Source organism: Lagopus muta, chromosome 4 (genome assembly GCF_023343835.1).
Source record: "Lagopus muta isolate bLagMut1 chromosome 4, bLagMut1 primary, whole genome shotgun sequence".
In the NCBI taxonomy this organism is placed as follows: Eukaryota; Metazoa; Chordata; class Aves; order Galliformes; family Phasianidae; genus Lagopus; species Lagopus muta.
The window spans coordinates 67,699,386-67,711,850 of record NC_064436.1 but is presented as its reverse complement, the minus strand read 5'-3'; the positions used below and the strand labels follow the sequence as shown (position 1 = coordinate 67,711,850).

The following is a 12,465-nucleotide window of genomic DNA, read 5'->3' as shown; positions in this document are numbered from 1 at the left end:
GCTAGATATGCTTCAAGAGTTATACCTCTACTTAAAGCTGTGATAGTTTCCTTTAATAAATGACGAGGGGAGTTGATGCCTTCTGAGCTGTTAAAGATTGAGTGTATCCAATTGTCCACATTCTGACCCAAAGGTTAGGATATTCAAATGTCAGAATGTTGGCCACATCTTAAACTCTCAGTAATTCTGTGGTCGCTCTCACTTTCTATGGGGTATTTTGAGTCATTGACTTAAAAAGATTAGCAAATTTTAATTCCAGGTTCTTACTATGCTCTGAGCCAAATTATGTTGATAAATTTTCCAGTGACTGATCAGTTTAAAATGCACTGCAGAAAAATGCTTGTGACCTCAGAGTTCCTCGCTTGTTGAGTTTTGTCATATGGACAACATGCATGGGGACTTAGGTGCAGCAGGCTATGGTGACCCTGCAGAAACCTTCATTTTTTCCTTTAGAGACCAGCTAACAACAACTTGGATATTTCAGTGCCGAGCAATATAACATTTAAGCATGTAAGATATTGCTTTATTGTCTCCTTATCTGGCAGTAATTATTTGTTCCTTGCCTTTTAAGAAACACTGCACATGAATTACAATAAGAACATGTAGTCCTAAAGATAATAAAATAATGAAGAGAGTTCTGAAGGGAATAATTCACTGGGGCTGTCTTAAGTCTCTCCTGCACTATTTGCATTGTCTTATGGGAAGTTACACTGTCTGAGGATTTTGAATGTTATAATCATCTTAAAGGCATTGTAACAAAGCTTTGATTTCACATTAGAAATACTTTGTGTTTCTACATTGGAGAGAAGGAGGAATTTTTCCAACATAATGACGAAGTTTGTGTGAATATAAAAGCTCAATCTGAATTGTTTTTTCTCCTTTACCTTATTTCTGTGTGAAATTAGACTTATATAGCTATTGATCTATAGTTAGTTGTTGTTAAAATTGTTAAAATGATGTGTATTGTTAATTATTGTGGTCTAGTAGAAAAAAAGAAAAAAAGAATAAAAGGAAAATCAGCAACTGGAAAAAGAAGAGAACAAAAAACAGACTCGTGTTTACACTAAGAGCAAGGCAGGTGCAATCTACCATTGCCTTTGCCCCTTGCTACCTCTTACTTTTAACAAGTTGACACAGCAGCAAAATTAGAAAAGAATCAAGTTGGTCTGCAGTTAATAGCAAGGCAGCCCTATGGTAGTTTGGAAATTGAACAATCATCGTGGTCAGTCTAAATTAATTAGAGCTGGCATTAGCAGGGCTCATCATCTGGTCCATAACACTGCAGATACAGCTAAATTGATTTTAGTTGCAGAGATAGCTTCTTGGATTTTAGTTTTGAGGTTTCTGTACTAATGTGGCACCAGGAGACATGGTCTAGTGAACATGGTGCTGAAGGGTTGATGGTTGGTCTAGGTGATCTTAGTGGTCTTTCCCAACTGTACTGATTCTGTGATTTTATACTTGGTTATTTTCCATAACCTTTTCAAGTCCATGAAAATAAACAAGTGCTTTTCTCATAGATTGGGTTGACAGTAGCATCTCCACATTTCTTCATTGAATGCATATCTTTTTTCTCCCATTTCATAAGACAGTTTATATATTTACAGTTTGTTATTTTTTAGCTGACACTGTTGATAAGTAAGTTGTTGTAATCACCCATTCCTTACAAGGATGAACATGACAATGTTTTTCACACGTGTAGCCTAGAATAACACTTTATAAGTTCAGAACAATTTTTAAGAGTGCAGTCTGCTTACTTAAAAACATTCCAATCACCTTTTTGAATCAGTGGATTTTTCTTGGGGCCTCCGTACTCACACTGGCATTTATATTCTAGTGAATTCATCCTTGATCACATCACGATTAGGAATATATTCTGGATTTCTGCATGTTGTGCATTTTTCTGCTGCTTCTCTGGTTGTTAGAAAAAAGAAATACCTCCTATAGTAGAGATCTCTTCACTGTCATCTGTGTGTCATACATGACATCAATTACCTCTGCTTTATTGTATGAGTCTTTGACTTTCAGAGCTGTATTGTCTATTTTTCATTCACATTCTAAAAATATTTATTTTGTATATCAGGGTTTACCTGATCTCTGTGTGATGTTAACCACACTTCTTTGTAATTTAATGTAGTATTTCCCTTTCAGTTGAGCTTCATGTTATGTGTTTGCTTAATGGATTTGCAAAACTTTGAAAGACAGTTACGATTTTTAAAAATATTTTACATTCAATTGTATTTCTTTCTGTAAGTAAGGGAAAAACATGTTCCAAATTTTGTTTAAATGCCTTTGCCACTGTTAACTTGTCAATCTTCATGCCCTGGGCTGGTTGCTCCCCACCAGCTCAGGCTACCCACTGTGGCCTTGAGCATCTCCGCAGATGGGGCACCCACAGCTTCACAGGGCAGCCTGTGCCAGTGCTTCAGCATCCTCTGAGTAAAGAATTTCTTCATAACATCTAACCTAAATCTCCCTTTTACTCTAAAGCCATGGCAGCCATAGTTACTATGCTTCTTTGAGTGGAGAAGAATCTTCAATGGGAGCAATGGAACTTAGTGAAAAAATGCAGGTGTTTTTTTATCTGAGCATGAAGGCAAAGAGTAGGGAGCAGGAGTGAAAGCAGATGTATCTGGAAGAAGGAACTGTAGAGAGATGCAATAGGAGCAGTACTGTTGGGTTATTCTGTCCTATCTTCTCTGCTAATAGAAATGACTTCTGTGTCCATGTAACACAGTGCTGTCTATCTGGTGCTGTACTCTTCTGCTCAGCTGTCTATTCTGGTACATTGTTTGCCTTCTTAATTTTTACAGATAACTGCTTTGGAAGAACAGCACTTGGAGAATAAAGAAAAATGGCTGCACAGATTCAAACTTTATTTCCCCTAAGCAGTTCAGCTTTGAGTAACAAAACCTGTTTTCCTAAGAACGCTTTTGTAAATGAATGGTTAATACTTTCTGAAAAAAAAAATTGTGAAGCTTTAATGGCCATTTCTTTCCTACTTTAGGAGAAACAATGAGAATTGCCTCTTCAGAATTTGCAGACGACCCGTGCTCCTCAGTGAAGCGGGGCACCATGGTGCGGGCTGCTCGTGCCTTGCTTTCTGCTGTTACCCGCTTGCTCATCCTGGCTGACATGGCGGACGTCATGAGGCTTCTGTCACATCTGAAAATTGTATGTATTTTTAAAGGTTCTGTATTATTTTTGCTTTTTTACATATACAGAAGTTGGGACAAATCATAGAATCATAGAATTGCTCATGTTGGGAAAGACCTTAGAGATCATTTAATCCAACCATAACCTAACCAAACTACCCTAACTCTAACAACTCTCTGTTGAATCACGTCTCTGAGCACCGCATCTAAATGTTTTTTAAACACATCCAGGGATGGTGACTCAACCACCTCCCTCGGCAGCCTATTCCAGTGCTTAACAACCCTTTCTGTAAAGAAGTCTTTCCTGATATCCAACCCAAACTTTACCTGGTGCAACTTGAGGCCATTTTCCTTCATCCTGTCACCAGTGAGAAGAAACCAACTCTACTTTCCCTACAATCACCTTTCAGGTCTTCCCTCAGCCTCCTCCATGAATAAGTGCTCATGCTTTGTACTCAACTGCTGCTTGCTTTTCCTTTAAGTGCTACCGAGGGTTGGGATGAAGCAAATTTTTACTCTGTTCTCATTCATTTCCTTATTATGAAGTAATTAATTTTTGGAAACTTAAGGCAGCGCACTGAACAGACGCATCTATTTAACTGACCTTTCATCTCATTCAGATCATTTTCTGACTCGGTGCTTGTGAAGTGTTGCTATCTTGTGGCAGAGTTTAGGTACTGCAGTTGTTCTTGATATCTGCAGAAATTCTGGAGGTACCAGGAGTTTGGTACTTTTATTTACAGTCAGAAAATAGTATAAGTGCCTTATCAGTCATCATAGAGGGAAGACAGTATAAAGAGGAATAATAGATTACCAGCTAGCTTGATATAAATTTGTACTTACACTTGGCTGTTATTGTTCATATTTTTATGCAGTCACATTAAAGTTTTGTAACTGCAATGGATTTTCTTTATGTTTTTAGATGAATTTACTTCGTCTTTTTAACAGTGTGACTGTACAAAAAGTTTTGTTCTCAGAAAAGTGAGAACCTTTCAGCTGGAAAATTGGGCAGATAGGCTAAACAGATAGAAAACAGTTTTATAATAGAAAAAAAAGCAGCATTTTCTTCTAGTGTGCTCTGCTCTAGTAATAGAATGCTGTAGGAATAGAATAGCTGCAGTATGTAATTTTCAGTGTAAACATCTCTCTTGTGAACATGTTTTAATTTTTCCCTGCTATAAAACTCCATGCAATTGTAATTCAAATAACCCTTTGCTAGTGAGGCTAACAATATTAGGAACAAAAGCTTTCTGTAAATGCTGTGATTAAACTTCTGATCCAAGTTCTTTCATAGGTGGTGAGAAACACTTTCCTCACATCAGAGTTTTCCTCCTCTTGTTACAACATTGTGTTGTATTACTTAGAAAAAATATATTCCAATACTCTTTTGTAAGTGGGTGTATTTACTAACACAGTTTGCTCCCTAGATTTGCAAGGGCATTTGTGGTACTGTGGTTTGTAATCTGTACATTTGTCTGATGTCACTGTGAATAACCCAGCATTCTGTTTCAATGAACCCAGACTTCTGTGGTTCTTTGTAGCTAAATTCAATTTCAGGACCTTAAATGCCTTTTTTTTTTTTTTTTTTTTTTTTTCCAGATTCAAAAGAGTAACCTGTTTTTGAGGACTAACTTTGAAAAATAGTTTTATCATTTTATAATGTGAATGTTTAAGACAAATAAATAAATTATTAGGGGGAAAAAAAGTTTATATGAAAAAAAAATCCATTGGGATCAATCCTGTATTGATTCAGTAGTAGCATTCAAAGAGTGGTGTAAGTTAACCATAAAATCATAAAACTAAAACCATGCAGCATGTCGGAGTTATGAAGGCTAATTTATACTGTAAGGATCCTGAACTGTACTGTAATCAGTTTTCATTGAAAGCATGTCAAAGGAGTTGTGCTTCAGACTTCATTTGAGATAGTACATTTTAATTAGTGTTTCAGAGCAAATATATGCAGTTGTCATCTGGAAGGATATTCAGTTTTTTCTTTCAGATTATATTTTGCTCTATTAGAATTAATAACAGTGACTTCTACAGTGAAACTCGTGAAACACTTGAAGTATTTGGTAATACAGTATGGATGGTAGACATCTAGCATTATCAGTATTGTAATAAATTACCTGCTACTTAATCAAAGGAGCACATCTTTGCAGTCAAGCGTGGTTGCATTTTGTTGAGCAGAGAAGTTACTCAGAAGTGAATTTGTTTCAAATTCCTCTAGTAATCAGTTGACTCATTTTGAAACATAATGGGTTGTACATTTAGGAGGAAGTTTTTCACACAGAGGGTGCTGATGCACTGGTTCAGATTGCCCAAGGAGGCCGTGGATGCCCCATCCCTGGAGGCATTCAAGGCCAGACTGGATGTGGTTCTGGGCGGCCTGGTCTGCTGGTTGGTGACCCTGCACCCAGCAGGGTGTTGGAACTGGATGACCATTGTGATTCTTTTCAACCCAGGCCATTCTATGATACTGTGATTGTGCAGTGATAATACACCATAGAGTATGATCAACGTTGTTCAAAATCTGATTATCAGAATGGAATCTACTATGAATATTCCAGAAAATTTGTTTAATAGGGGACTGTCAGGGCTTACTGAAATGGTTGTTGTGCCCATGGCTGTCATTACAAAAGTGTTTTGGAACAAATGGGTTTTAGAATGAAGGATGAATAGAACATGTTCACTTTTCAATTTTTTCATCGGAATTGCATTTTTTTTGTCTCATGAGGCAGCAAAATAACACTTCTGAATTCTTATTTCATCTCAGAAGAAGTAATTTTGCAGCGTAGAGGGGGACCTCCCTGTCACCTGTTGGCCACCCCTCTTCTGATGGAGCCCAGGATACCATTTGCTTTCCGAGCTTCAAGAGCACACTGCTGGCTCATGTTAAGCTTTTCATCCATCAAGACCCCCAGGTCCTTCTCTGCAGGGCCGCTCTCAAGGACCGCTCCTTCCTGTCTGTATGGTTGCCTGGGATTCCTCTGACCCAAATGCAAAACCTTGCACTTTGCCATGTTGAACCTCATTAGGTTCACCCGGGCCCACTTTTCAAGCCTGTTGAGGAATGGATATGCAATGGACGGCATACTTACAGGTGTTGTACAGCTGGATTAAACTCCTAATCTGAGCTGATCTATTATGTTCTAGGTAGAGGAAGCACTAGAAGCAGTGAAAAATGCAACGAATGAACAAGATTTAGCAAATCGCTTTAAAGAATTTGGAAAAGAGATGGTGAAACTGAATTATGTAGCTGCGCGACGACAGCAGGTGAGTACATTCCAAAGCAGTGGTTGAGAAATTTAGGCCTGACTCTAAAGATCTTGTTTCACGTTCAAGATGCTTTTAAAACATACAGTAAGTAATTGTTGTGTCATGGCACATCATTGAATCATACGGATTTTTCTGATTGTGATGAAATTTTTCAAAATGTAATTATTTAAAGAACATTATTCAAGTGAATTCAATGAACAGTGAAGTAAAGGTGAAAAGGCAAGCTGTTTGGGGGGGTTGGGATTGTTTTCAAATGGTGATGTTCCCAATCAATTGCTTTGAGGGCACTCCAACAGCTGAAAAGCATGAGATCTTCGGAAGTGTGGTCTAGTTCAGGTTGAAGAATGGGTGTCTAATTTGTGTATAAAACCAACATTGTTAGTTTTCAGATACTTAATAAGACAAGTACCCAATTCTTTTTGGGTTTATTACTTAAGCAGATGGGAAAAAAATGAATAAAAAGTCATGACAGCATTTGTTCAGCACCCACAGCTATTCAAATTTGCATTGAACAGAACTTTCTCCTGAATGCTGTTCTTCTGAAGAGTCCAGATATTTTGTCATTCTGGAGTTGTGTAAGGTTTGTTCAACACAAAGTTATGTTTGAATATTGATAATCATTCGGGGATGTCTTTGTATTGCAGATTGCAGAGCACACTGAGTTTGGAAAGCTGGCTTTATACATTCATCCTTCTATTTACTTTTGCATTGCAGTGGTACTGATTTATTTTTGTATCACTTGTACATTTCTAACAAATCAGAAATGCAAGGCTAGTATCACATAAACAATGTGATTTTGTACATTCAGACACTTCTCTTCAGAGATGTGGTGAAAATTATGTGGAAAAGTTAAAAACATTAACGGGAAAGCTAACAGAGCTATACATCTCTTATGTTCTTCTTGGAGATATGAAAAGATAAAAGCAAATCTTAGTGTAAACCTTTTAAGATTTCCATCTTAAAGCTCATTTATATAGTACCAGCAAGCTGTTCCATGTAATTGTGGAATATCTTGACAGCATTGGAAGTACTTCTTAGACGTTCATTTGTTTTCCTTTAATCTCTTCTTCTGTAGCTGGCAAAACTTTTTGGAACTGAATTCTCTCTGAGAACTGTATCAGTGAATCCTGTGGTTGAAATTCATCAAGTGCTAAAACCTTTAAACCCAGAATGCATGGATTCTTTTTCGGTTTTTGCACAAGTGTTTAGCACAAGTAAACTATTCAGCTTCCCAAACTTCATTGTTCATAGTTCTAAAACAGAATAGCATTTCCTCACTGCTTATGAGCATTGCTAGGAGTACTTTACCTGGTGTTTGAAGAGCTTTCATAAATAAGTTGATATTATGTATACATGTATATATTAGTTGATAAACAAATATAATACAGCACCATCTTATTCTGGTAAGGCATTGCAGAACATCTGTTGTATGTTGTCAGAGGAAACAAAAGGAAGAATAAGTCACTAAGGTAAAATGTAAAGTATACGAGAAATAGAGCAAAATGTAGAGAAAGCAAAATGTGTATTATATTTAAAGGAAAACTCTGAGAAAAATATCTATAAGCATGGCAGTCATAGCCATGAAAAGAAAACATATTTGTGGACTTTCCTTCACATCAAGGAAAAAAAAAAAAAAAGTATTTTTATGAGGAATCCAAGTCATGAAATATTGAGAATTCTTACGAAGCCACAAAATACATGTTTTGTAAATTCAGTACCCCTAATAAAACTGTAACTATGCACATAAAAAGATTTTGTGAGAATTATAGTCAATTTGGTCATTAATGACATCTCTGCAAAACCATTGGACAGTGACAATTTAGATCATACTTTCTAACACTAAAGCTTTCATTTACAACTAAATAATTGTGTGTTTTTCTACAGGAGCTGAAAGATCCTCACTGCAGGGATGAAATGGCTGCAGCTCGAGGTGCTCTGAAGAAGAATGCCACAATGCTGTATACTGCATCCCAAGCATTTCTTCGTCACCCTGATGTTGCAGCCACGAGGGCCAACAGAGACTATGTCTTCAAACAAGTTCAAGAAGCAATTGCTGGTATCTCCAACGCTGCTCAGGCCACCTCACCCACTGATGAAAACAAAGGGCATACTGGCATAGGAGAGCTTGCTGCTGCACTAAATGAATTTGATGTGAGTATCAGAAGTCTGTGGAAAATGTTTCACCATGGAATCTACAGTGCTTTTAACTAAGTGCATTTTAGACAGGACTCACATTTTTCTTTTCATTCAGGTCCACTTTCTTAGAATGCAGAGGCAAAGTGCAGATGTTGATTTGTGTTATTTGTAACAAGGAATAGTTATCTGCTGCTAATGGACTAAATTATAAGGTGTGCAACTGTGCAAGAGGGAAAGAACTTCTCTGCCCTAGCATCCTTTAAAAATCCAGCTACATAAATAGCACAAAGTGTGATTAATCTGACAGTTTATTTCTGTGATGTTTGTCATGTGTTTTGTTGAATGGTGAAATCAGATTTATCTGGCATGTCAGGAAGGAAGATAATACAGGAAAATAAAGACGATGGTGGAGCTGAGCATCCTGGAAACATTAACAGAGTGTATTGAATCATGGATTATGTTCATCAAATAAGGCACAGATGAACAGATAACAGATGAAGCTGGTCCCGTTAATTGCAGACAAAGTGCTGCACCAGAAACAGCTAGTTTTGCTTAAGTAACTTTCTGAGCACTTATCTTTTTACATGTTAATTTCACTACTAATCTTTTTTGTAACCATTTTTCTCCTCTTCATTCTTGAGAGTTTTTTAGAAAGGAGAAAAAACTTTAATTCAAGACGATATATGAAAATTCTGGTGTTAGATAAATTAATTTTGGCATTAATGAAGATCTAACCAAAGTTATTATTAGGAAATGGTACTTTTTTCTTAGACTAATTTATGAACTTGCAGTGCACCTTTTGAGGAGCTACTCAGTCCTGCTGTATTTAGGGCTGGAAGTGGAGGCATTTGTACCAGTGGTTCCTGTCATAAGATTGGGCTCCTCTTATGAATCTGCAGCTTACTATCATTGGGTTTACATTGGAAATGATAATAGAAAGAGTAAATGTAACTGAAGGGATTTGAGTGGCTCAGTGACTGAGTAGGATATGGTAATAATAATAATTAAAAAAAAAAAAAGGCAGAGAGTGAATGCAGAAATGATAACAAAAGGGAAATGGAGACAAATCTGGGAATATGTCAACTCAGAATGTGTGTGGCATAGGGAAAGCCAATGGACTGGTAGCTGACTAGCAGAAGGGTTTTGCCATTGGTAACATGTTCTCTTCCTCTCGTGGTGCCTCACGCTGCCAACAAGAAGCTGTGCTGATCAAATTTCTTCCTTCATGGGTCAAAGCAGTTGCCAGTGTAACGAATGAAAAGGAGTAGCAGAAGGTGAAACACTGCTAAAACCATTCAGAGCTGCTGTGGGACCCAGAGATAAATTTCATTGTACTGATAGGTAAAAAGAAAAAACCTACTGCCCTCATTGACAGTACTGATATTGTTTTAGTATCTGTATTTCTAATTATGTAGTTTGTCCTGTGAAATTATTGTGGGTCAAGATTTAAAGAATTCTGCCTGGTTTGCAAGGCCTTCTCAACTTACAGATCCCTTATTGGTAAGGTCCTGGGAATAATATCCCTGTTTATCTGATTGTACTCTGGCTTTTGTTTGTGACTTTGCTGTTATGGACAGTAGAGGTTTCACAAACAGTCACAGAAAACACGTGACTCTTAGCAGATCTAAACTGATGATGCTACTGCTCTCTGGAAAAGGCTGTTGTGCTTAGTGAAAGTAATTTTAGTGATTCATTGGGCTGTGGAGATGATGCGAGGCATCTGATGTTGAACCCTGCCTTTTTTTGGACCACATTTGTTCATCAGTTTTCTTCTCAGGTAAAGTCTTTCCTGGTTTACATCATGTGGCAGTATCGTAAATGTGCATGGGAAATATGTAGTCATAGGATCATGTTCTGTCCACAGATGCATGTGGAGAAACAGATTTTTTTCATCCTTTTTTTCCAGCTTTAGGAAATGAAAAAATTCTTATCAGTGAGGATGCAAAGATTGAAATGATTGCTTTATCTACTTTCTAACTACATTCCTTATTTCTCTTCAGTGATCAGCTGTTAACTGAGATTTATTTGGACATAGTGTTGTAACGGAGTCAGTGTTCCCTAAACTTCAGGGAAAGACCAAAGTTGTAGCTCCAGTCATGGGATGATTCTAAATTTATCCTTATACTGTATGAGTAGGAAAGCAAGCAAAATTACCAGGTTCATACAGCTATGTCTTGAGTGCAGATACGGCAGCAAAACAAAAAGTGCATGAGAAAGGAGGGTTTATTTGTTGCAGTGAGAGAGATTTCACAGTGTGTTTGTACTACAGTGGCCATTTGGTTTTGTTATGAAGTGCATACCAAACCTGGTATTGTATGGTAAGTTAATTCTGCTTATTAAAAATATTTGCATATTTTTCCATAGCATTTACCAGTTCGCAGACTTGAGTATTTCTGATTTCAGAGTCAGCACTCTGTGGCTTAACACTTAAATGACTGCAATGTCATTAGTCTTAATATTTTCTCTGTCAAAATGTAATTACATGTAGTATAAATCATTACCCAACCTATTTTAATCACTTCAGCTAGTATGTTTATAGGTGTCATTGTCATACTCTGTAGAGGCACCGTGACTTGTGGTATAAAATCACCTGTGAGCTATTAGGAGTTAAATCTTTGGAAAGAATTATCACTTATTGCTTTTCAGAGATTATTTATGTAGAAATGAAGAGAGTTTATGAGTCTGTCCAGTCTTTGCATTTGCTGCATTCAATTACTGCTTGAAATAGATAAAACTTACAAAAATATGTTTAATTGTCCTTATTCATGTTTTTCATTTTCAGATCATTTAACTCTGGATATTTCTTGATTTAATAGTGAAGGATTTTATTATTAAAGTTTGTTATACATTTTATAGTCATTAAATATTTCTGGGTTCTTACTGCAACAACTAAGGGAGCTCCTTTGGTTCCTCTAGAGAAAATTATCCCAACTTCTGCAAGGTACGTAGAGGAGTTTGCTGTGAATTCTGAAAATACAACATTTACACTGAGCACGTGGCAGTTTCTCTCTAATACAGTTTTTTAGGTCTCAGCCTTTCTCATTGTCAAAGGACTGCTGCTGTCACTTGTTGTCAATGGTGGGCTGAAATGGTATTTGTTGGGTACAGGGCACGTTCAACTAGTCAGATAGTGTTTCCAGTCACAGTATGGACCAGGGCTGGGATTTCTTAGTTTCTGGAAATGTGGGGTATCCTAACAACACTTTGAAAGTTAAACCACTTCTGAAATTCAGATTGTAGCGTTTCAAATATGTCACCCTAAAATGTTTAATGTTCAAATACCTTTGAATGTTTTGAATCATAGAATCATAAGACCATTAAGGTTGGAAAAGACCTCTAAGGTCATCTAGTCCAACTGTCCATCTATCTCCCATATTGCCTGCTAAACCATATCCCTAAGTATTACATCTACTCTTTCCTTAAAAACCTCCACTTACCTGGGCAGCCTGTTCTAATGCCTGACCACTCTTTCTGAGAATTTATTCTTAATATCCAACCTGAACTTCCCCTGGTGCAACTTGAGGCCATTCCTTCTCATGCTATCGCTGTTACCTGAGAGAAGAGGCCAAACCCCACCTTGCTTGCAACCTCCTTTTAGGTATTTGTAGAGGGCAACAAGATCTCCCCTGAGCCTCCTCCAGACTGAACAGTCTCAATTCCCCCAGTGGCTCCTCATAATACTTGTGTCCCTCACAGCTTCGTTGTCCTTCTCTGGACACACTTCAGGGCCTTGATGTCTTTCCTGTAGTGAGGGGCCCCAAACTGAAAACAGTACATGAAGTGCAGCTTTACCATAGCCACACACAGAGGGATGATCACCTCCCTGGTCCGGATGGCTACACTATTTCTGATGCAAGCCAAGTTACCATTGGCCTTCTTGGCTACCTGGAACCCCTAC

General features: G+C 37.5%; 1 protein-coding gene across 7 annotated transcripts in view; it reads left to right on the top strand.

The window, feature by feature from the left end:
* Positions 1–12,465, top strand: part of CTNNA2 (catenin alpha 2) — a 456,804-nt gene that overhangs the window by 114,922 nt on the left and 329,417 nt on the right. For all 7 annotated transcript variants that reach the window (XM_048942164.1, XM_048942165.1, XM_048942167.1 and 4 more), the window contains 3 exons: positions 3,008–3,174; positions 6,309–6,428; positions 8,316–8,582. In XM_048942164.1, coding sequence (XP_048798121.1) covers positions 3,008–3,174; positions 6,309–6,428; positions 8,316–8,582 — 554 coding nt within the window. The remainder of the gene's footprint in view (positions 1–3,007; positions 3,175–6,308; positions 6,429–8,315; positions 8,583–12,465) is intronic.